The 27,173-nt window shown below is 40.8% G+C and overlaps 1 protein-coding gene across 3 annotated transcripts in view; it reads left to right on the forward strand.

Annotated features, from left to right (window-relative positions):
- LOC126293756 (tyrosine-protein kinase Fer-like) overlaps positions 1-27,173 on the forward strand; it is a 125,611-nt gene that overhangs the window by 59,732 nt on the left and 38,706 nt on the right. For all 3 annotated transcript variants that reach the window (XM_049987107.1, XM_049987109.1, XM_049987108.1), the window contains one exon: positions 12,864-13,083. In XM_049987107.1, the coding sequence (XP_049843064.1) occupies positions 12,864-13,083 (220 nt within the window). The remainder of the gene's footprint in view (positions 1-12,863; positions 13,084-27,173) is intronic.

Raw genomic sequence — 27,173 nt, forward strand, 5'->3', positions numbered from 1 at the left:
TGGTCACGATTTGGACTGCCCTCAGGGACAGCCGTAATCAAACCTCCCTCTTGCCAATTTTTTGCTTTTCGCTTTAATCAAGCTTGTGTCTGTGTCGTGGTATAACGTCCGTTTCCAACAGCGAGCTGTAAGGAAAGCATCTCATTCTGCACAACTACTCTATTAGCAGCCGGAACGAAGTGGCTTTAGAATGGGATCCGCAAACTTCTGATGACAAGGTGAGAGGTCAACAGAATCGTCCACCGGAAAAGACGTCTCGTGTGTCAGATACGGCATTAATGACAGTATGTGTGTGTCATATAACAGGAATCTCCTGTCGACGCACCCGATTTGTACGACTGGTGAGTGAGTGAGATATGCTTCCTTGCCCGATACTGGCCACCGAATGAATCCGAATGTGATCACTACCAAGGAAACGATGAAAACATAACAGTTTGTCACATAAGCTGTCACAATCACAGTTTCTCTGTGCTCCGTCAAAACACGTGTTTCTCAGGTTTTTGAAGTAGCGCTCCATTTAGTATGTTTTCACTCCTGAACTCCTTTGTCGTAACAAACACTGAAGAGCCAAAGAAACTGGCACACCTGCCTAATATCGTATAGGGCCCCCCGCGAGCTAGCAGAACTGCCGCAATACGACGTCGCTTGGACCCCACTAATGTCTGGAGTGGTACTGGAGGGAATCGACATGAATCCTGCAGGGCTGTCCCTAAATCCGTAATAGTACGAGAGGGTGGAGATCTCTTCTGAACAGCACGATGGAAGGCATCCAAGATATGCTCAGTTATATCCATGTCTGGGGAGTTTCGTGGCAAGCGGAAGAGTTTAAACTCATAAGAGCTTTTCTGGAGCCACTCTGTAACAATTCTGGACGTGTGGGGTGTAGCATAGTCCTGCTGGAATTGTCCACGTCCATCGGAATGCACAGTGAACGTGAATGGATTCAGTTGACCAGATAGGATTCTTACGTACGTGTCACCTGTCAGAGTCGTATATAGACGTATCAAGGGGTGGCATATCACTCCAACTGCACACGCCCCACACCATTACAGCGCCTCCACCAGCTTGAACAGTCCCCTGCTAACATGGAGGGTCCATGCTTTCATTAGGTTGCCTCCATACCCGTACACGTCCATCCGCACGATGCAATGTGAAACGTGTTTCGTCCGACCAGGCAACATGTTTCCAGTCATCAACAGTCCAATGTTTGTGTTGACGGGCCCAGATTAGGCGTAAATTTTTATTACATGCAGTCGTCAAGAGTACACAAGTGGTCCTTCGGCTCCCAGAGGCCGTATCGATGATGTTCCGTTGAATGGTTTGCATGCTGACACTTGCTGATGGCCCAGCATTGAAATTTCCAGCAATGTGCGGAGGGATTGCAGTTCTTTCACGTTGAACGACTCTCTTCCGTCATCGTCGGTCCCGTTCTTACAGGATCTTTTTACGGGCGCAGCGATGTCGGAGATTTGATGTACACTCCTAGAAATTGAAATAAGAACACCGTGAATTCATTGTCCCAGGAGGGGGAAACTTTATTGACACATTCCTGGGGTCAGATACATCACATGATCACATGGACAGAACCACAGGCACATAGACACAGGCAACAGAGCATGCACAATGTCGGCACTAGTACAGTGTATATCCACCTTTCGCAGCAATGCAGGCTGCTATTCTCCCATGGAGACGATTGTAGAGATGCTGGATGTAGTCCTGTGGAACGGCTTGCCATGTCATTTCCACCTGGCGCCTCAGTTGGACCAGCGTTCGTGCTGGACGTGCAGACCGCGTGAGACGACACTTCATCCAGTCCCAAACATGCTCAATGGGGGACAGATCCGGAGATATTGCTGGCCAGGGTAGTTGACTTACACCTTCTAGAGCACGTTGGGTGGCACGGGATACAAGCGGACGTGCATTGTCCTGTTGGAACAGCAAGTTCCCATGCAGGTCTAGGATTAGTAGAACGATGGGTTCGATGACGGTTTGGATGTACCGTGCACTATTCAGTGTCCCCTCGACGATCACCAGAGGTGTAGGGCCAGTGTAGGAGATCGCTCCCCATACCATGATGCCGGGTGTTGGCCCTGTCGTATGCAGTCCTGATTGTGGCGCTCACCTGCACGGCGCCAAACACGCATACGACCATCATTGGCACCAAGGCAGAAGCGACTCTCATCGCTGAAGACGACACGTCTCCATTCGTCCCTCCATTCACGCCTGTCGCGACACCACTGGAGGCGGGCTGCACGATGTTGGGGCGTGAGCGGAAGACGGCCTAACGGTGTGCGGGACCGTAGCCCAGCTTCATGGAGACGGTTGCGAATGGTCCTCGCCGATACCCCAGGGGCAACAGTGTTCCTAATTTGCTGGGAAGTGGCGGTGCAGTCCCCTACGGCACTGCGTAGGATCCTACGGTCTTGGCGTGCATCCGTGCGTCGCTGCGGTCCGGTCCCAGGTCGACGGGCACGTGCACCTTCCGCCGACCACTGGCGACAACATCGATGTACTGTGGAGACCTCACGCCCCACGTGTTGAGCAATTCGGCGGTACGTCCACCCGGCCTCCCGCATGCCCACTATACGCCCTCGCTCAAAGTCCGTCAACTGCACATACGGTTCACGTCCACGCTGTCGCGGTATGCTACCAGTGTTAAAGACTGCGATGGAGCTCCGTATGCCACGGCAAACTGGCTGACACTGACGGCGGCGGTGCACAAATGCTGCGCAGCTAGCGCCATTCGACGGCCAACACCGCGGTTCCTGGTGTGTCCGCTGTGCCGTGCGTGTGATCATTGCTTGTACAGCCCTCTCGCAGTGTCCGGAGCAAGTATGGTGGGTGTGACACACCGGTGTCGATGTGTTCTTTTTCCATTTCCAGGAGTGTATTATCGGATTCCGGATATTCGCCGTACCGTCGTGAAATGGCCGTTCGGGAAAATCTGGTATTTTTTGCCGATCTACAGCTACATCTACATGACTACTCTGCAATTCACATTTAAGTCCTTCGCAGAGGGTTCATCGAACCACAATCATACTATCTCTCTACCATTCCACTCCCTAACAGCGCGCGGGAAAAACGAACACCTAAACCTTTATGTTCGAGCTCTGATTTCTCTTATTTTGTTTTGATGATCATTCCTACCTATGTAGGTTGGGCTCAACAAAATATTTCGCATTCGGAAGAGAAAGTTGGTGACTCAAATTTCGTAAATAGATCTCTCTGCGACGAAAAACGTATTTGCTTCAATGACTTCTATCCCAACTCGCGTATCATATCTGCCACACTCTCTCCCCTATAACGTGATAATACAAAACGAGCTGCCCTTTTTTGCACCCTTTCGATGTCCTCCGTCAATCCCACCTTGTAAGGATCCCACACCGCGCAGCAATATTCTGACAGAGGACGAACGAGTGTAGTGTAAGCTCTCTCTTTAGTGGACTTGTTGCATCTTCTAAGTGTCCTGCCAATGAAACGCAACCTTTGGCTCGCCTTTCCCACAATATTATCTATGTGGTCTTTCCAACTGAAGTTGTTAGTAATTTTGATACCCAGGTACTTAGTTGAATTGACAACCTTGAGAATTGTACTATTCATCGGGTAATCGAATTCCAACAAGTATAGCTATCACAAATAACAGACATGAATTAACTGGTGAAATTGTAAAAGATGTTTCAGACAATCATTAAATGGTTCTCTGCAAATAGGCTGCCATTAAACTTTCACAAAACACAGTACATACAATTCCGCACAGTAAATGGAATGACACCATTAATAAATACCGACTTCGATCTCAAATCGGTAGCTAAGGTGGAATATTCAAAATTTCTAGGTGTATGCATTGATGAGGGTCTGAACTGGAAAAAACACACTGAAGATGTGCTGAAACGTTTGCGTTCAGCTACTTATGCTATTAGGGTCATTGCAAGTTTTGGCGACATACATCTCCGTAAATTAGCTTACCAAGCCTATTTTCATTCTCTGCTTTCGTATGGCATCATATTCTGGGGTAACTCACCATTGAGTGTTCATTGCACAAAAGAGTGGAATAATTGCTGGAGCTTATCCAAGATCATTCTGCAGACACTTATTTAAAGAGCTAGAGATCTTTACTGTAGCCTCACAATATATATATTCACTAATGAAATTTGTTATTAACAATCCGAATGAATTCAAAAGTAATAGCAGTGTACATGGCTACAACACTAGGAGAAAGGATGATCTTCACTACTCAAGGTTAAATCTAACTTTGGGGGTAAATTATGCTGCCACAAAAGTCTTTGGTCACTTACCTAACAGCATCAAAAATCTGACAGATAGCCATATAGCATTTAAAAGAAAATGAAAAGAATTTCTTAATGGCAACTCCTTCTACTCGTTAGATGAGTTTTTGGATATAGTAAATGGGTAATTTCCCCAACCCCCACAAAAAAATTAAAAATATTAAATGTCATGCAATATTTTGTGTAATGTAATATCTTGTATAGACACCTTTTATTAACCTCTCACGTTCCACATCATTACGAAGTGTTGTATTCATGATATATGGAACAAGTACTAATCTAATCTAATCTCTCACTTCATCGCTATCTCGAAAATGCTCAGCAGTAACCGATCTAACATGTGCGCCAGACACTTGTTGTCTTACATAGCCGTTTTCGACCGCAGTGCCGTGTTCTTCCTGTTTACATATCTCTGTATTTGGATACGTATGCCTATGCTAGTTTCTTTGGCTCTTCAGTGTAGTTCACACCCGTTTATTTGTTGTTTTCATTTCTGTGAGACGTCTATGTGATATCTTGCCTGCTCTCACCATTCATCATATTTACTTGCGCCGGTAACGTCTTCTAACCACGTGGCTCATATTCTATAACCAGTGTAGAGTGTGACAACTTGTAATATCTCTTTATATTAGATGAATTATTCTGATACAAGTGTATCCTTGAATGACGTTTACTGCCGTCCTCGGTGGCCGTGCGGTTCTAGACGCTTCAGTCCGGAACCGCGAGACTGCTACGGTCGCAGGTTCGAATCCTGCCTCGGGCATGGATGTGTGTGATGTCCTTAGGTTAGTTAGGTTTATGTAGGTCTATGTTCTAGGGGACTGATGACCTCAGGTGTTAAGTCCCATAGTGCTCAGAGCCATTTGAACCATTTTTGACGTTTACTAATTTTCTATCTTCATACTCGCAGAAGCCATGCGCAAATTAATCTTTGTAGTACTCTCGCTGTTGGTTGTTAGAAAAAAAAGCTTCCGAGATTGTCTTCGTGCCGATTATCCTGAGCATTGTTTAAAGATTTGTAATCTGAATATTGAGATTTATGACAAAAGATAACTGATACGAAATTATACAATTAAAAGGGATATATATATATATATATATATATATATATATATATATATATATATATATATATATATATATATATATATATATGCTCATTCATACAAAAGGTGTGTAACAATTTACATTATTTGACATTTGAGAATTAATTATATTCATCGATATATTGCGTAGATAACTGATACGAAATTATACAATTAAAAGGTATATATATATATATATATATATATATGTTCATTCATACAAAAGGTGTGTAACAATTTACATTATTTGACATTTGAGAATTAATTATATTCATCGATATATTGCGTAGTTCTTAATCAGAAAGGAACTTCCGAAAGGCTGGATAGGAAGCTGCATTTAATAATCCAAGATCTCCATTACTTCTTCGGAAGGTTAAACATCATCAAAGCTAAATACCCGCTTGATCTGAGGTTTCCCGACTGATTATACAACGCTCCCAAAGATACGAGGCATTTTATTTCTACAGATTAGCAGACTGCCGCAAAGCACGAGCCTGCAGAGAAGAAGAATCATAGCCTGATTTCATTCTAACAAGTAAAATTTCTGAATCATTTTGAGTGACTGAGTTATGACTGTGTTTCCTATTATGAATCACTGATTGTTCGAACGAATTGAGAACTACATAACTACATAATTACATAGATAGAAGGAAAAATTACAAACTGGCAAGATTACAGAAAGTGAACAAACATATCAATGTTTAGGCTCACAGTTCATAACGTTCTGAATAAATAAATAAATTGCAAGCGGGAGTTTCGAACACAACTCGCTCGCGTGGTAATCCAACACCATGGCCACTTAATCAAAGTGTTCAAATGTGTGTGAAATGTTATGGGACTTAACTGCTCAGGTCATCAGTCGCTAAGCTTACGCACTACGTAACCTAAATTGTCCTAAGGACAAACACACACACCCATGCCCGAGGGAGGACTCGAACCTCCGCCGGGATCAGCCGCACAGTCCATGACTGCAGAGCCGTAGACCGCTCTGCTAATCTCGCTCGGCAACACTTTATCACGATGCTGTTAATGTTCCAGAAAGCTCTTCACTGCACTTTTTATTCGTGGATTGTTCTCTGTTTCAATTTTGCTTCTTTTTTCACAGTTCAGAACACCTTCTTCCTGTTCTCATGTTTTATCTGTGTTCAGATTTTCAACGGCTATCCCTTGGGCCATCTTATAAGTAAATCTGAAGGGGGGGGGGGGGGGGGTGGGGAGGGGAGGTACGATGACTGGTATAGTGTTGTTTGTTATTCTCTGTGATACACTGTCCCTGTTAAAGAATATCGATAAAACAAATTTCGAACTAGAGTAATTTCGGAGCTCTCTATCGATTGGGCACTTGTAATTGCACTTTAAAAATCGGTTTGTGTAGCCGGAAACAAACCGACACTTTCACACGGGACTGGGTGGGGAATGAAAGACGCGATGAGCAGTACTTTACTGCTCCTTCGAGTCGATTCCAGCCACACGTTGCAAAAACGGAACTGCAAACATCTGAGCGCAACACCAGAGGAAAATGCCCCTGATGGTTCTTAAGGTGAGACACCCGGTTTAATCCATCCGAAACCTTGCAGCATCTCCGCGTCGGTTCCACATATCCAGTCCTCTTTCGTGATTATTAATCGACTAAAGTTTTTTCTCCGTGGTTTTCCTTGTCACTCCTTTCTCGAGTCCATGTTCTGCAACTACTTCCTGTTCTCTTCCTTTTCCTACTACCGAATTCCGAATTCGAGCCCCTCACAGCAGTTACATTTCTGTCTCTATCAACGGTCTGAACAACATCTTTTATCTCATTACGCTTCGTTTAAATTCCTTCGTCACCTATGATATTACTATGCAGGTAGACGTCTAGCAAAGTGGTTGGTGATGGCCTTGTTGCTGCCCCTCCTTTGAAAATGCTAATGACGTTTTAATGATTGAGTAGAGTATTGTGATCTCAGTATAACTGACTGGTGGGGCAACAGTTACAAATGAATACTTACCGCATAAGAAATAATGTACCATGACCATAGAAAACTGCATTTATGTTCTGAAAATTGCTACACACATAAGAAAAAGTTTTGCATCACTCCGGTTTCCAGAACTCCTGAAGACAGACGTTGACTGTGGATATTGTATCACACACACACAGTCCCATTGACTGTTCACAGATGTTACTAACCCCGCCCAGAGATGTAAACAACCATGCATGAGCAGCGCCTATTACACGGAGGGCCAGTCATTCCACCAGGAAGGAGGTATACGGCTCGTGTTGTCTGTAGTTCAACCATGCCTAGACGGTCAATACCACGCTTCGATCGGGTCCACATTGTTACTTTGTGCCAGGAAGGGCTCTCAACAAGGGAAGTGTCCAGGCGTCTCGGAGTGAACCAAAGCGACGTTGTCCGGACATGGAGGAGATACAGAGAGACAGGAACTGTCGATGACATGCCTCGCTCAGGCCGCCCAAGGGCTACTACTGCAGTGGATGACCGCTACCTACGGATTGTGGCACGGAGGAATCCTGACAGCAACGCCACCACGTTGAATAATGCCTTTCGTGCGGCCGCACGACATCGCGTTACAACTCAAACTGTGCGCAATAGGCTACATGATACCGTAGAGATGGGCCCAACAACATGCCGAATGGACCGCTCAGGATTGGCATCAGGTTCTCTTCTCCGATGAGTGTTGCATATGCTCTCAACCAGACAATGGTCGGAGACGTGTTTGGAGGCAACCTGGTCAGGTTGAACCGAGTGCAGAAAATTGGAGGTTCCCTGATATTTTGGGGCTGGCGAACGCCGCTGGTGGTCATGGAATGTACCGTAGCGGCTGTACGACTCGTGAATGCCATCCTCCGACCGATAGTGCAACCATATCAGCAGCATATTGGCGAGACATTAGTCTTCATGGACGACAATCCGCGACCCCATCGTGCATATCTTGTGAATGACTTCCTTCAGGATAATGACATCGCTCGACTAGAGTGGCCAGCATGTTCTCCAGACATGAACCTGGGATAGATTGAAAAGGGCTGTTTATGGACGACTTGACCCACCAACCACTCTGAGGGATCTACGCTGAATCGCCATTGAGGAGTGGGACAATCTGGACCAACAGTGCCTTGCTGAACCTGTGGATAATATGCCACAACGAATACAGGCATGCATCAGTGCAAGAGGAGGCTCTACTGGGTATTAGAGGTACCGGTGTTCAGCAAACTGGACCACAATCTGTGAAGTATGGTTTGTATGTTGTGCAAAATTCATCGAAGAATCTCCCTTACTTTTGAAGAAAAGTGTATGTATAGCAACAAATGCAGCCAATGGTAAGTGAAGAAAATGTGAAACACAAATGTCAAAAAAATTATTTTCTTATAGTTTTGAGCTTCCACCACTATAAGTGTAAATCCTGAATCCTTTCTGGTCATTCTGACAATTTTTTATGAATTTATTTTTAAAAGTATAGACAGTGGAAATTAAAATATCCTGTGGTGCCTCTCCTGATCCAAGTCGGCCCGTTTGACGTCCCCCCCCCCCACCCCACCCCCCCCCTTAAGTTTAGTTTATTCGTGATGGCTTAAGTCTAAATATTGATGGGATTAGTAGTAATCCTAGAAATGTTGTAGTCCTAAAGATGGACCTCCTCAGCCGACGACCATGATATCGGCAGCTATGACTGAAACTGGTATGTGACCATCGTCACTGGATGTTGGCGCAGGGTGACAGAGCGTTGCACGGTCTGATGACTCCCGATACCTTCTTCATCATGCTGATGAGAGGGCACAAATCAGTCATCTTAAAGGGCAACAGCAGCTCCATGACACCTGCATTGTGGGATGGAGACAACCTGGCGACAGCTCCATTATGCCCTGGGGAACATTCACATTGGCGTCTGTGGGTCCAGTGGAGCTCTTGCAAGGCGCCATGATGGTCAAGGAGTTGTGTACACTGGTTGCAGACCACATAGGCCCCTTCCTGGCGATCATGTTTCACAATACCAGTGGTGTTTTCAGCAAGATAATGCGCCATGTCACAAGGCGAGAAATGTGATGGAGTTGTTTGAGGAACACAGTGGAGAGGTCCAACTGATGTGTTGTCCGCCCCCCCTCTCCCAACTTGCCAGATGTGGACCTGATCGAACACATCTGGGATGTGAGTGGACGTGACGTCAGAGCTCATAACCACCTCCAGGGAAGTCATGGAAATTAGGTGACTTGTGTGCACAGATGTGGTTCGAACGCCCTCCAGCGACTTTTCTGCTTCCATCGCATGATATGTCACAACTATTATTTGTGCCAGGTTGGACATACCACGTATTAGGCAGGTGGTCATAATGTTCTGACTGATCAGTATCGGGTTACTCAAACAAAATGGAGAGAAAATAAATTTAAGCCTCAGAACTACATGATTACTTTGCAATTCATATTTAAGTGCTTGGCAGAAGGCTCATCAAATCACAATCATACTATCTTTCTACCATTCCACTCCCTAACAGCGCGCGGGAAAAACGAACACCTAAACCTTTCTGTTCGAGCTCTGATTTCTCTTATTTTCTTTTGATGATCATTCCTACCTATGTAGGTTGGGCTTAACAAAATATTTTCGCATTCATAACAGAAAGTTGGTGGCTGATATTTCGTAAATAGATCTCGCTGCGACGAAAAAGGTCTTTGCTTTAATGACTTCCATCAAAACTCGCGTTTCATATCTGCCACACTCTCTACCCTATTGCGTGATAATAGAAAACGAGCTGCCCTTTTTTCCACCCTTTCGATGTCCTCAATCAATCCCACCTGGTAAGGATCCCACATCGCGCAGCAATATTCTAACAGAGGACGAACGAGTGTAGTGTAAGCTATCTCTTTAATGGACTTGTTGCATCTTCTAAGTGTCCTGCCAATGAAACGCAACCTTTGGCTCGCCTTCCGCACAATATTACTTGTGTGGTCTTTCCAACTGAAGTTGTTCGTAATTTTAACACCCAGGTACTTACTTGAATTGACAGCCTTGAGAATTGTAATATTTATCGGGTAATCTAATTCCAACGGATTTCTTTTGGAACTCATGTGGATCACCTCACACTTTTCGTTATTTAGCGTCAACTGCCACCTGCCACACCGTACAGCAATCTTTTCTAAATCACTTTGCAACTGATACTGGTCTTCGGATGACCTTACTAGATGGTAAATTACAGCATCATCTGCGAACAACCTAAGAGAACTGCTCAGATTGTCATCAGGAACAGCAGAGGTCCCACGATGCTTCCCTGGGGAACAAATGATATCAATTCAGTTTTACTCGATGATTGGCCATCTTTTACTATGAACTGCGACCTTCCTGACAGGAAATCACGAATCCAGTCGCACAACTGAGACGATACCCCATAGGCCCACAGCTTGATTATAAGTCGTTTGTGAGGAACGGTGTCAAAAGCTTTCCGGATATCTAGAAATACAGAATCAACTTGAGATCCCCTGTCGATAGCGGCCATTACTTCGTGCGAGTAAAGAGGTAGCTGCGTCGAACAAGAGCGATGTTTTCTGAAAGCATGCTGATTACGTGTCAATAGATCGTTCCCTTCAAGGTGATTCATAATGTTTGTATACAGTATATGCTCCAAAACCTTGCTGCAAACGGACGTCATGATATAGGTCTGTAGTTCGATGGATTACTCCTACTACCCTTCTTAAAGACTGGTGCGACCTGCGTAATTTTCCAATCTATCGGTGAGTGAGCGAGCAGTTGTATATGATTGCTAAGTAGGGAGATATTGTATCAGCGTAATCTGAAAGGAACCTAATCGGTATACAATCTGGACCTGAAGACTAGCCTGTATCAAGCGATTTGAATTGCTTTGCAACCCTTAAGGTATCTACTTTTAAGAAACTCATGCTAGCAGCTGTTCGTGGTTCAAATTCTGGAATATTCCATTCGTCCTCATGGAAATTAGGTGACTTGTATGCGCAGTTGTGGTTCGAACGCCCTCCGGCGACTTAACAAGGCTTCGCTGCTTCCATGCGGTAATATGTCAGCACTATTATTTGTGCCAGGGTGGACATGCCAGCTGTTAGGTTGTTGTCGTTGTTGTGGTCTTCAGTCCTGAGACTGGTTTGATGCAGCTCTCCATGCTACTCTATCCTGTGCAAGCTTCTTCATCTCCCAGTACTTGCTGCAACCCACATCCTTCTGAATCTGCTTAGTGTATTCATCTCTTGGTCTCCCTCTACGATTTTTACCCTCCACGCTGCCCTCGAATACTAAATTGGTGATCCCTTCATGCCTCAGAACATGTCCTACCAACCGATCCCTTCTTCTGGTCAAGTTGTGCCACAAACTTCTCTTCTCCCCAATCCTATTCAATACTTCCTCATTAGTTATGTGATCTACCCATCTAACCTTCAGCATTCTTCTGTAGCATCACATTTCGAAAGCTTCTACTCTCTTCCTGTCCAAACTATTTATCGTCCATGTTTCACTTCCATACATGGCTACAGTCCATACAAATACTTTCAGAAACGACTTCCTGACACTTCAATCTTTACTCAATGTAAACAAATATCTCTTCTTCAGAAATGCTTTCCTTCGCATTGCCAGTCTACATTTTATATCCTCTCTACTCTGACCATCATCAGTTATTTTGCTCCCCAAATAGCAAAACTCCTTTACTACTTTAAATGTCTCATTTCCTAATCTAATTACCTCAGCATCACCCAAGTTAAATCGACTTCTTTCCATTATCCTCGTTTTGCTTTTGTTTATGTCCATCTTATATCCTCCTTTCAAGACACTGTCCATTCCATTCAATTACTCTTCCAAGTCCTTTGCTGTCTCTGCCAGAATTACAATGTCATCGGCGAACCTTAGAGTTTTTATTTCTTCTGCATTGATTTTAATACCTACTCCGAGTTTTTCTTTTGTTTCCTTTACTGCTTGCTCAATATACAGGTTGAATAACATCGGGCAGAGGCTACAACCCTGTCTCACTTCCTTCCAAACCACTGCTTCCCTTTCATACCCCTCGACTCTTACAACTGCCATCTGGTTTCTGAACGAATTGTAAATAGCCTTTCGCTGCCTGTATTTGACCCTTGCCACCTTTAGAATTTAAAAGAGAGTATTCCAGTCAACATTGTCAAAAGCTTTCTCTAAGTCTACAAATGCTAGAAACGTAGGTCTGCCTTTTCTTAATCTCTCTTCTAAGATAAGTCGTAAGGTTAGTATTGCCTCACGTGTTCCAACATTTCTGCGGAATCGAAACTGATCTTTCGCAAGGTCCGCTTCTACCTGTTCTTCCATTCGTCTGTAAAGAATTCGTGTTAGTATTTTGCAGCTGTGGCTTATTAAACTGATAGTTTGGTAATTTTCACATCTGTCAACACCTGCTACTAGGTAGGTGGTCATAATATTCTGGCTGATCAGTGTAGGGTTACTCAATGGAGAGAAAATATATTTGAGCCTCAGAACCGCCAGGAGACCACGAAGGGGACACTGTGTGGATGTTGCAGGGCCAGTTCGGCGTAGTGCGGCTCGGTGTGCTGCGCAGCACCGGTGAGCAGGTGGCGGTGAAGAAGTGCCTGAGGGACGGCGATGTGACGCCGGGGCAGCAGAGGGCGCTGCTGGAGGAGGGCCGGCTGATGCGCAGGTACCAGCACCCCAACGTGGTGCGCTTCATTGGCTTCTGCCTGGACGGCCGCTCCCCCATGGTCATCTTGGAATATGTCAAAGGTGCGTTGCAACACTACCCTTCCCTCTCATTTTGCTTTTTCAATTCTGTAGCAATACACGGACATTCTACAGCATGCTGAGAGGCACCCACGGGCCGTGCTCGTACTGTGGCATCAAGCAGTCAGGCCTGCGAGATGAGTGGTCTGCCAAGCGAGTGGATTCATTCTCATTTATCGAGTAACATGAGCTTTCGTACTCACAAATTATCGAAGAGATTGGTTCAATGGACATGTGTCTTCCAGTCAGACGAATCAAGTATCTTGCGACATTGAGCCAGAGGTAGTGCCTGGATACGCCAGGTGGAAGGAGGCTCAAAATGTACAATGCGCCCCAGGCGAAGTACATTGGGTACAGCATTGTGCTGTGGAGAACATTTACCTGGGTTTCCATGGGACCTGTGGCAATAATCCACTGCGCCATGACAGCTAAATCTACATCTACATTTATACTCCGCAAGCCACACAACGGTGTGTGGCGGAGGGCACTTTATGTGTCACTGTCATTACCTCCCTTTCCTGTTCCAGTCGCGTATGGTTCGCGGGAAGAACGACTGTCTGAAAGCCACCCGCGCACTAATCTCTCTAATTTTACATTCGTGATCTCCACGGTACGTATAAGTAGGGGGAAGCAATATATTCGATACCTCATCCAGAAACGCACCCTTTCGAAACATGGGCAACAAGCTACACCGCGATGCAGAGCGCCTCTCTTGCAGAGTCTGCCACTTCAGTTTTTGAAACATCTCCGTAACGCTATCACGGTTACCAAATAACCCTGTGACGAAACGCGCCGCTCTTCTTTGGATCTTCTCTATCTCCTCCGTCAACCCGACCTGGTACCGGTCCCCCACTGATGAGCAATACTCAAGTATAGGTTGAACGAGTGTTTTGTAAGCCACCTCCTTTGTTGATGGACTACATTTTCTAAGGACTCTCCCAATGAATCTCAACCTGGTACCCGCCTTACCAACAATTAATTTTATATGATCATTCCACTTCAAATCGTTCCACAAGCATACTTCCAGATATTTTACAGAAGTAACTGCTACCAGTGTTTGTTCCGCTATCATATAATCATACAATAAAGGATCCTTCTTTCTATGTATTCGTAATACATTACATTTGTCTATGTTAAGGGTCAGTTGCCACTCCCTGCACCAAGTGCCTATCCGCTGCAGTTCTTCCTGCATTTCGCTACAATTTTCCAATGCTGCAACTTCTCTGTATACTACAGCATCATCCGCGAAAAGCCGCATGGAACCTCCGACACTATCTAGCTGTGAACGACATGAACATTATTATGGACAACCTGCACCCCTTCGCGCTTGGTGGCATTTTTCAGCAGAAGAACTGCCGACGTTATAGGGATGAAACGGTTTGAAGATGTAAAGTGAACTCACATTCCTGGTGTGGACACCAAATTCTCATGACATGATGAGAGCCCCCCCCCCCCCCCCCCATGCCTTGCTTATACTGTGGCATCAAGCAGTCAGGCCTGCATGATGAGTGCTCTGCCAAGCGAGTGGATTTGTTCTTATTTATCGCAAAACCTCAATGACTGATTATGAGCTCTAGTACTCTCAATTAAGCTACAAATTATTCTCCTGTTTGAACATTATGCAACGGACACGGATAACGCACATCTGACTCATAGTAATTTACACAACTCTGACTGTTCACTACACACTGTAAATACCACAGTTTCTTTCTTACCCAATGACTTTGATGAACACGTGGCCATCGCACTGAATATGAATGGCGCACACGTTATAAATTCTGGATATTATGACTACAGACTATTCGAAGGAAAAGGCCACCAATCTTTTTGTTTTCACTATCCTTTTTACTCCGATAAATTCTATAACGTAAACACACCATTACATTTCCAGAATGAGATTCTCACACTGCAGCGGAGTGTGCGCTGATATGAAACTTCCTGGCAGATTAAAACTGTGCGCCCGACTGAGACTCGAACACGGGACCTTTGCCTTTCGCGGGCAACTGCTCTACTATCTGAGCTACCAAAGCACGACTCACGCCCGATCCTCACAGCGTTACTTCTGCCAGTATCTCATCTCCTACATCCCAAACTTTACAGAAGGTCTCCTGCGAACCTTGTAGAACAAGGAGCAGAGCTTCTGTAAAGTTTGGAAGGTAGGATACGAGATACTGTCAGAAGTAAAGCTGTGAGGACCGTGCGTGAGTCGTGCTTCGGTAGCTCAGACGGTAGAGCACTTGCCCGCGAAAGACAAAGGTCCCGAGTTCGAGTCTAGGACGAGCACACAGTTTTAATCTGCCAGGAAGTTTCACACCGTTGCATTTTCTACAACTATTACACATGAGAAATTCCGCCCTGCTGAACAGAATGAACAGTCTAATGAGTACATAGTATGGTTTGAGAGTAAATCGGAGAAAGACGAAGGTAATGAGAAGTAGTAGAAATGAAAACAGCAAGAAACTTAACGTCAGGATTGATGGTCACGAAGTCAATGAAGTTAAGGAATTTTGCTACCTAGGCAGTAAAATAACCAATGACGGACAGAGCAAGGTGGACATCAAAAGCAGACTCACTATGGCAAAAAAGGCATTTCTGGCCAAGAGAAGTCTACTAATATCAAATACCAGCCTTAATTTGAGGAAGAAATTTCTGAGGATGTACGTCTGGAGTACAGCTTTGTATGGTAGTGAAACATGGACTGTGGGAAAACCGGAACAGAAGAGAATCGAAGCATTTGAGATGTTGTGCTATAGACGAATGTTGAAAATTAGGTGGACTGATAAGGTAAGGAATGAGGAGGTTCTACGAAGAATCGGAGAGGAAAGGAATATGTGGAAAACATTGATAAGGAGAAGGGACAGGATGATAGGACATCTGCTAAGACATAAGGGAATGACTTCCATGGTACTAGAGGGAGCTGTAGAGGGCAAAAACTGTAGAGGAAGACAGAGATTGGAATACGTCAACCAAATAATTGGGGACGTAAGTTGCAAGTGCTACTCTGAGATGAAGAGGTTAGCACAGGAAAGGAATTCGTGGAGGGCTGCATCAAACCAGTCAGTAGACTGACGACCAAAAAAAAATTATCTAACAAATTATGTATTTCTCATTCACATAATGTATGATTCATCTTACCACTATCAAATTGTTTAATTGTTGGAGTATCGTTAATTTCTTCTAAATAATATTGATTGTAAAGGACCATTCCTTTTTCAGCTTCCCTATTTTCTTAAAAAGCTTTTAACACATTCTCGCCTAAATGTCAATTCGTTGTTTATTGTATTCGATTACATCGATAACTGGCTTATATTACTTTTAATATGTCTCATATTCTATTCATTGTTGTTTTTCCATCTCATATTCTATTCTTTGTTGTTATTCCATGTATAAGTTTTCTGCTTTTTTGTCTTTTAGTTTATACCCATGTAGAGATTTTAAGAAACTCTGGCTTGTACCTTGAAAAACTTTTTTAAGGATAAAAAACAACAGTCATTTTCATTTTATGTTCATCATTTTACTCAACTTTCTCACATTCAAGGCTTTTATCTTCAACATTTGTGTTCAAACTTTAAAATATTTCTTTTCTCTGTATTCACCACCATTAATTTCTTGTCACATTTATTGAAATAAATACAAATTCATCTCTATCCCAACATTTAGTACATATTGAATTTGAAATCTCCACTAACAAATTCTTATTAAATATAACTTAAATTTAATTATCTTGTTTAAAAACATTTTTAAAATTTAAAATAATTCAAAGAAATTGTTTTTGAATATGTTTGACTTAAATAAAAGCAACCTATTCCTTTGTGCCCACCTTAAGTAAAATAATCTGTAACTATGATTTTTGTGAATGAAAGTATCAAAAACTGCAACTGAATTATTTTCTCATTCATCTAACGGAATAATTTTATCACTATTTCCAATGAAAGTAGTAATTATTTCATAATTTTATATTCTACTTTTTGAATCTTTTTATAAATTCTTGATGTATTTGTTGATGTAAAAATGATTAATAATAATCCAGTTTGACCATGCCAGTGCTAGAAAACAATTGTCGATTATTAGCATTGCTTTTCCACAACCACTTCTTCCTATTATTGTACACTGAATAGAATTTGCTGAAAGTTACGATTTTTATTTTTCAGTTGTTTTCTCGTATTCTTATTATTGGTTCCCAAGTTTTATTAATATAAATGATAAGATAAATACAATTAAGTGGCAATTCATCTGTTCTTAAAAAATATTAACTATTCCACTAAAAGGACCAAAAAAAGTTTCACTAGTTGATTTTTTGTTCAACATTTTAACTCCAAATGTTACATCAAAATATTATTAATTATACACTAATGAAAAAACAAAACAAATTGTTGTTGCCCAATATAGTTTGAAAAATTTGGAAAAAATTATTCAGTCAGAAAACTGATACACACATTACAGAAGGCAAAATTATTTTGTAGAGTTGATACTGAAAGTGATGTTAAATTAAATTTGGATAAATGTGATTCAATTGGTGAAACTTTAGGATTTAATATTAAAATTACTGAAAATAATTTGAAATTAATGAAAAAATTGCTTATAATGTTTATGAAAGTATTCAATTTGAATTAATAATTATTAATTTTAATTTATCTGATTGAATATTTCTTAAACATAATGATCATTTTGATTATTTTTCATTGAAACTAAATGCAGAAATTTTTGAATCATTAATTTGTAACCAAATTATCCCATAAATAATGCAGCTTTTTATACTTTTTAAAATTTTGAAACAGTTTTAACTGATGAAAATTATAATTTGATTGATTAGAATGGTCTTGTGTAAAAGTAATTTTTAAAATCTTTTACTAAATTATTTCATCAATAAATCATGAATGAACTCTAGAGTTATAAATTTTACTCAATTTCTGTTAATGAGGAAGTAAAAAATAATTCAAATTGTCCAAAGAAGGTAACAGGAATTAACATTAACATTGTTGAAGGTTGGAGCTACCTAAATATTAACAACTTCATATGACATTTGATGTTCTTACATGGGTCGAACACAATTTTAGCTATGATAGTAAATCAAATATTAAATAATTGATACTTAGAAGATAAAGTTGTTCAATGTTATTAAATTAAAAAATGGAAACAAATTTATGCCCAGAAAGGAAAATGCATTTGTTCCCTCATCAACTCTTATTTTACTAACACTCTAACTATGGTGGAAATGGTAAAATTGAAAAAATGAAATACTTTATTTATTAGTATTATTTGAAAGATTCTTATGTATTTTAAAGGAATAATTCACTTGGAGTTAAAAAAAATTCAGAAGATTCTTTTCTTAGATGAACTGGTATTAATGATAATAGTACACCCTTAAAAGAAAAGAAAATTGCGTTAGAAGTATGGCAGTTCGTGTTTCTGTTGTTAAATATGAACAAACATGTTCAATTGAACTAGAACATGAAAATCTGAAAATCCTAAAATTCCAATTTCTGTTTTGGGACAACAAACTGTACATATTGCTGGATTAAATAGAAAATGATATTTTGAACTATATGTTACTAATTATTATAACACTGTTGAATCTCATATGCCTTACTTTATTTTCGTTGTTTTGCAAAATAACACAAAAAATGAACAGTTAAAACATTCTGAAACATTTTAAATTACATAATATCTATGTATTAAATGGGAAAAATGACACGTTTCCTCAAGAATTATGGAATCTTGATCCACAGAATAATTTTAAAAAAATATATTATACATATAGAGATTTTAAAAGAATAACACAAGAAGTAACAATGTAAATGTAAATTCATTCAATTTTATTGAAAATTATCGTATGTATGTATTTCTAGAAGAATGAATGTTTTAACTACTCGGAAAACAACAATGACATTCTGTACATTTTTAATGAAAATGTTCCAAATGATACAATTGCATATATAATTATGTATGGTAAAAAGAATTTCATTTATGATTTATAACACTGAACAGTATTTTTAACTCCATGTATGAATCAAAAATTACAAAAGTTACAGAAATTAATAACTTCATGTTTACATTTCTTTTTGAGGTACTTTCAGAAAGATATAGGAAATTAAAACTGAAGAATTGAGATTTTAAAAAATTAAAACATTTGATAAATATTTTATTTTTGGAAAATCTAAATTTTTGAAAGTAGTGAATTTTTGAAATTGAGAATGGAAATTTTTTGAAATTTCCAGTTTCAATAAATTAGTATTTTCAGCTTCTACAAATTTGTAAATCTATATTTCTTCTACATAAATAAAAGGAAAGTGAAATAGACATCGAAATGTAGTAAGTGAACTTAAGGACTGTAATAATATTTATGCAGAAGTATTCAGTAGATTAACTGAACTGAAACAAAATTAAATGTACAATATATGAAAAACTGAAATTTTGGTAACTAAAAATTGAAGAAAAAATTTTACTTTTACATGATAAATATAAAATTACTCTTTCAGATCGTCATATTAAAATCTTTTCTGAAGGTGATAATAATTTAGACAACATTGTTGGATTAAATTTTATGTATAGTGGTAAAAAAACAAAATAAAGGTCATTCTAATCATGTTATTTTAGAATTTTTGTATGTTTTTATATTTTTAACTGAATAAATTTAGTTTGTTGAATGTTACATTTTAAGTAAAAAACTCATTTTTCTAATGAACTGGAATTTTTTGTAGGTAAGATACATTTTTGAATGGGGGATACAGCAAAACTAAAATCTTGGTTTTGAAACAGGGAATTTTAAAAAGATATGCTCTTTAATCCAGAATTCTCATATATATATATACTACTCGAAAACTTAATGTAAAACTCATTTGTCACACACTAACAAATGAACAGAAAAAGCAAGGACGAAGAATTTCTACTGAAATACTCGATATAGCTAGAAGGGATCCAACATTTCGGTCAGAGTCTAGTGCTGGAGATGAAAGTTGATGAAACCAGTAGGACCCTCCTACAAGCGCCAAAGTGCATCCAAAACAATCGAACGACACCCTTCGAGAACATAAACAATGGTGAGCATATTCTTCGCTAGTAAAGGATTAGCATGCCATGAATATGTTCCTCGAAATCAGTGAACCAAACTCTTTACATAGATGTCTCGAAACATTTTCAAAAGCCAATTCGAAGGCTCATCCTCCATTGTGGCATTCTTAGCACTGGTTCTTACTGCATGATAATCCAAGACCCCAAACTGCTTTATCTGTTACCAACTACATGGCCACACATTCTGTTACTGCCATCTCACATCTGTCGTATTCGCCCGACCTCTCGTCTTGCGAATTTTCTTGTTCTTGTGAGTGAAAAGCGACTGAAAGGAAACCTTCAGCGAGATATCGCAGACGCCCAACAGGCTCACAAGCAGCACACTTGAAAATGCCGCTGCTTGCTTCTAATACCTCCAGAAACGTTGGCAACTGTGTATGGAGAACCTTCGATAGGATCTAGGTTCACTACTTGTGTAAGTGACATATTCTATTTTTTTGTCTAAACCTGTCCTGGAACTTTTCTGACAAAGGCAGTATCCATAGTGGTTGAAGAACGATCAAACCATGAGCGGCCAACCAGATATCAGATGTCAATGACTCGTCACAGGATGTGGAGGCTGGTGGCTTGCTGAACCAAGAAGCTATGAAACTGGAGGTGATATTTTTTGGTTCTTCAGTGTGTGATATGCTCTATACAGGAAGGAAGAAGGATTGGGTTTAATGTCCCATGGACACTGAGGTCATTATGACACAAACTCAGGTGCTGTCACAGATGGCGACCGGTCATGCCTGTTGAAAGAAAGCATTCTAGCACTTGCCTGGAGTGATTTACAGAAATCATAAAAGACCTAAATATGGATAGCTGGATGTGGGCTTGAACCATCATCATACTGAATATGAGTACAAGCTGCTAACCATTGCACCTTTTCGATTGATCGACCAGTACTGGAGACAACGGAGATATCTGAAAGAATGTCACAATATGTTAATCACCATTGTCATCCAAGCGTTTAGAACGCGAAATCTCGATGATTGGCTAAAATTTACAGACGCGCGAAATTTGGCACAGACTTCAATGTGAGATGCCTTTAACAGGTTCCACAACGAAACAGTGTCTCGAAATTTGGTACAAAATCCGAAGAATTTCTGGTCATATGTAAAGTACACAATCAGCAAGACGCAGTCAATACCTGCACAGTGCCGATGGTACTGTTACCGACGACTCTGCCGCTAAAGCGGAGTTATTGAAAGCAGTTTTCTGAAATTCCTTCAGTAGGGAAGTCGAATGGAATATTCTAGAATTTGAAACACAAACAGCTGCTAGCATGAGTTTCTTAAAAGTAGATACCTTAGGGGTTGCGAAGAACTCAAATCGCTTGATATGGGCTAGTCTTCAGGTCCAGATTGTATACCGATTAGGTTCCTTTCAGATTACTCTGATACAATAGCTCCCTACTTAGCAATCATATACAACCGCTCGCCCACCGATAGATCTGTACCTACAGATTGGAAAATTGTGCAGGTTCCACCAGTGTTTAAGAAGGGTAGTAGGAGTAATCCATCGAACTACAGACATGTATCATTGACTTCGGTTTACAGTAGGGTTTTGGAGTATATACTGTATTCAAACATTATGAATCACCTCGAAGGGATCTATCTATTGATATGTAATCAGCATGGTTTCAGAAAACATCGTTCTTGTGCAGCACAGCTAGCTCTTTATTCGCATGAAGTAATGGCCGCTATAGACAGGGGATCTCAAGTTGATTCCGTGTTTCTATATTTCCGTTCCTCACAAGCGACTTCTAATCAAGCTGCGGGCCTATGGGGTATCGTCTCAGTTGTGCGACTAGATTCGTGATTACCTGTCAGGAAGGTCGCAGTTCGTAGTAATAGACGGCAAATCATCGAGTAAAACTGAAGTGATATCAGGTGTTCCCCAGGGAAGCGTCCTGGGACCTCTGCTGTTCCTGATCTATATAAATCTGACAATCTCATCAGTTCTCTTAGGTTGTTCGCAGATGTTGCTGTAATTTACCGTCTATTAAGGTCATCTGAAGACCAGTATCAGTTGCAAAGTGATTTAGAAAAGATTGATGTATGGTGTGATAGGTGGCAGTTGACGCTAAATAGCGAAAATTGAAATAAGAACACCGTGAATTCACTGTCCCAGGAAGGAGGTGAGCCACAAGAGTTCCAAAAGGAATCTGTTGGAATTCGATTACTCGATAAATATTACAATTCTCAAGGCTGTCAAATCAACTAAGTACCTACATCTACGTGACTACTCTGCAATTCACATTTAAGTGCTTGGCAGAGGGTTCATCGAACCACAATCATACTATCTCTCTATTATTCCACTCCCGAACAGCGAGCGGGAAAAACGAACACCTAAACCTTTGTGTTCGAGCTCTGATTTCTCTTATTTTATTTTGATGGTCATTCCTACCTATGTAGGTTGGGCTCAACAAAATATTTTCGCATTCGGAAGAGAAAGTTGGTGACTGAAATTTCGTAAAAAGGTATCGCCGCGACGAAAAACGTCTATGCTGTAATGACTTCCATCCCAACTCGTGTATCATATCTGCCACACTCTCTCCCCTATAACGTGATAATACAAAACGAGCTGCCCTGGGTGTTAAAAGTACGAACAACTTCAGTTGGAAAGACCACATAGATAATATTGTGGGGAAGGCGAGCCAAAGGATGCGTTCCGTTGGTAGGACACTTAGAAGATGCAAAAAGCCCACTAAACAGACAGCTTACACTACACTCGTTCGTTCTCTGTTAGAATATGGCTGCGCGGTGTAGGATCCTCACCAGGTGGGATTGACGGAGGACTTCGAAAGGGTGGAAAAAAGGGCAGCTCGTTTTGTATTATCACGTAATAGGGGAGAGAGTGTGGCAGATATGATGCGCGAATTGGGATGGAAGTCATTAAAGCAAAGACGTTTTTCGTCGCGGCGAGATCTATTTAGGAAATTTCAGTCACCAACTTTCTCTTCCGAATGCAACAATATTTTATTGAGCCCAACCTACATAGGTAGGAAATAAAATAAGAGAAATCAGAGCTCGAACAGAAAAGTTTAGGTGTTAGTTTTTCCCGCGCGCTGTTCAGGAGTGGAATGGTAAAGAGATAGTATGATTGTGATTCGATGAACCCTCTGCGAAGCACTTAATGTGAATTGCAGAGTAATCATGTAGATGCAGATGTAGTTTGTCAGGTTCGTGTTGACCAGTTGCTATCAGCTTAATTTGTTGCTATAAGGTGGAAGGTGTTTATGTCATAACTGAATAACCATTTCCAGCGGTTGGTCCTTCATATCAGAGCGCTCAGTTTGGGACGCCTTAGCTACCATCTGTGCAGCTTATCGCACACCTTCATGTCGACCCATCAAGTGCCCGCCCAACATCACTGCTCTTCGCCTCTGGCGCTGCTCTGAGAGTTATCGATCTGTTTACATCTGTTATAATCTGCGTCATATAGGAAGGTGCTTATGTACATAGAGGCGGAGCGCTGGGGAAGCCTGTAGGGGAAGAGTTTGTGCATGTGTGGTGACAGAGAGCAGGCAAACGAAGCCTGCATTGCCGAACTGTGCTGCTGCAGTCAACAATCAGTTGCATTTAGCAATGGTACATCGTATAATACTTTCAAATCTACGAGGAGAATAATACACTTTAAAACATATTTCGGTCAATCTCCTACAAGAGAGAAATCTTACTTCACATCTTGACATTCCATCTACCACTCCACAGCATTTGTCTGTATCACACTGGAAGGCGAGAATAGTGGACATAGCTTTGTGAGGTCGCTAAGTTCAATTTTTCCAAAAATATCAGTTGTCTGATATGAAGATATTCGAAGGTGGTTGCGACAATTGTAATTTATTGCGTTTTGGACTGTATTATAAGTAAAAACTGTAACACACGAGAAAATTAACTTAAAACTCATATCTAAATCAGTGCTTATGATTGACAGCTGATTCTACTGCACATAATTTTTTAAATACATGTATGTGAAACTGTCTGATTGTAGTTAAATGTAAATAAATCTGTATAAAAAAGAATTACTGGTAGCAGACACGAGAGTAAAAGATTATCGTAAAAATTGTTAGTGTGTTGTCATATTTTTCGCTTTCAAGTGGCATTACAAGTGTAAACTGACTCCTTCGACATTATGGTGAAAGACACTTTTTATAATCTATTGAAAAAGCAAACAATTATCCATCTTCTGTGAATAACTCGAGGGAATTTTTACCGATAACGTCAGAAAGCACCTATATCTCGGCAGGCAACCTTCCCTCTCATTTTATAGCCTTTTCCAATTCCTGCCTTGAAAATGATAAGGGTTCACATGTAGCAGCATCAGAGTTTTTGACGTTTTTATCCAGCCGTGCTCTCTCCGTTGAATAGAGAGTACAGCACGTTGGCGAAAGCTTGACTTCTCCTTGGGCAACATATTGAAAATTATAGTCTACATACTTCATAGGAAATTCCTAATCAGTATAGGTTAGGAAGTTCCCATGTAATATGTATGCACTGATATGTTGACGAACGTATTTTCGATATCATAAGTCTTTAAAACCAAGAAACGGCATTACTTCACTTTGTTCCAAAGTTTATATCATAAGACCATCATTACTGCTATCCTAGAGCGTGTGTGAACCACTTGACTGTAAATTTAGTATGATACTTTCAAGGCGTATATCCACTTCACCTCCCTATAAGCGTCTTATTTCCGGAGCTTTTCAGTGTGCCATACACAGCGTACCCACGCTGAAGGGAGATGTTTTATGTTACTTCGTCCACAAGCGATTCAGTGTCTGTTAAATTGAATGATTTGTTTCTTGCACTCAAACCTCCCACCCTGTGCCCAAATTAATTCTGTCGAATTATACTGACAGTAGTGTGTGGGCAAACGTAAAATTGGTGGGACCACATTCAGGTGCAAGAAGGCCAAATTTGTACATTCCATCGCGTGACCTATATACGTTGACGAGCTGTAAATGTTCGCCACGAGTCTGGCCTAAACTGTGCGGAATATTTTTATCTTTAAGCCAGAGCACAATATGCTCTTTTGTGGTGTCCGTATTTCGTGTTTTCTTTGTAACAGCTGAACGATAACAGGCACGGAAATCACAATGACCGTATTCGAAGCAAAATATGGCAAGCATTGTTCACTGAACCACTTCTTGAAACTGAGGGCTTTATTTTCGCACAACAGTCCCTGCTTATGTTCTTACATCTAAATACAGGTTTACTCTCAACAATAAAAGCAGAAGAAGAGAATAATTATCCGAGACTCTTTTCCCATGGGAATTTTAAAACCAACAGTACCATCACTCATTTTTTTCTAATTCACCCATGTTTCATCTAGATAATACGCTTTGAACTACCTCCTTCTCTTGCATTGTGCATCTTTATGAGGGTTGTTGCTTGTGTTGCACCCATGTCACTTCTTTCAATAAAAACCCTGTTCTTAATTGACTTGCGACCAATGTCTTTTTAAATGTTTTGAGTTGATGGAGCGCAACGTTTGAAGCCAATTTTCTTATGCATATTAGAAACAAGCTTTTGTAAACTCGAATATTCTCCACTCATATACATTTCAAACACGGAGCACTTTAAAATACCGTTGTCAAAACCATCCATTTTTGTTACAGGTTTTTTGCAATTTCGATGCTTTCCAGGCGGCATGAAACCAAATTTTCCTGAGATTTGCACACCTCTGATACTTTTATTTACTATTCCCTGTGCAATGCTTTTGCCGACAGATGCTTCTGAAGTTCATTATTGTATTTTCAAAATGTCAAAAATAGGAATCCCACTTTCAGATCAATGTTTGAAAAAATTGTAAAAGCGATAAATAAACTTATTCGCTTGCTTACGAAGTACTTTACGTATATTGCAGTTACCTGACGTATTTATTCGGAAATCGCACCAAAGCGTTTACAGAAACATACTCACAGCCCTATAGCTACAAGACAATAACATCGAAAAGTGAATGAACAATTCAGTCGTCCTGTGAATGAAATACATTGTCGCGCAATATGAAGACAGTGCAGCGGGTGGGAGGGAGATTCTCGCAGTCTAGTTGTAAATCCCTGCTAGCAAGTCGGAGAGAGAATGAACCTTATTGGCAGTTTGCAGTTAAGGGGAGTAGGACGTCAAAAATTTTTAAAAAAGTAGATTTTTCAAAAATATGCTTATTTTGTGGCGCACATCTTCCTGAATAGATTGATGTATAAAACATATACATTTGAGGAGTTATAAGGTACGTAATTTGGTCTTAAGTGTATGGAGGTGCAGTGTCACACCCCTCTGCACAGCAGTCTTCTGTCATACGTAAGTGTATTTCGCTCTGTAGAATTCGAATGTAATATTTGTGCCAAAGATAGTCATACGTGAGACAAAGGACTATCGACATCTATACTTTCTCTGCTGCTATGGACATGCATTGTTTTGATCGCTGGTTTTGTTTGTTCTCTGTTTTGAAAGGCGTGAAGTGTGGTTCTGTGAACTTCGACACAATTTTCATTTTGCTGTGTTGTTTTGTGTTCGTTTGTGGCATATTATCGCCCAGGATGGCTTAAAAACTATGAAACAAGCAGTTTGGGCCTTATACTTCCACAAAATGTCCACAGACAATAACCGTATCCACTACTTATGGCCAAAGGAAGTGAATCATGGTGTGGCTATCAAAGGTCAATTGCTGGTGGTGAAGAATATCATCAATGGAATTCTCTACCAACTGCTGTAATGGAAGCCATCAGACCTATATTCAGGGACCTTGCAAATCAAAACTTACTGAAGAAATGCCTTCATGGTGGTACCCAAAACCGAAATGAAAATTTTAACCAATGTGTATGGGAAATATTGCCAAAAACCGTTTTTGTGGGAAGAAATGTACTTGCTATTGGTATTTCATGTTCTAATGACGATGTGCAAAGCAGGAAATATGTACTAGAGAAAATAGGAATTAAGCCTGGAGTGAACTGTATCAAAGCATTGTGTGCAACAGACAGAGAGCGTGTAGTGCAAACAGATAAATCATTTTTGGAGGTCATGAAATCAAGAAGA

This window comes from Schistocerca gregaria, chromosome 10 (assembly GCF_023897955.1).
Source record: "Schistocerca gregaria isolate iqSchGreg1 chromosome 10, iqSchGreg1.2, whole genome shotgun sequence".
In the NCBI taxonomy this organism is placed as follows: domain Eukaryota; kingdom Metazoa; phylum Arthropoda; class Insecta; order Orthoptera; family Acrididae; genus Schistocerca; species Schistocerca gregaria.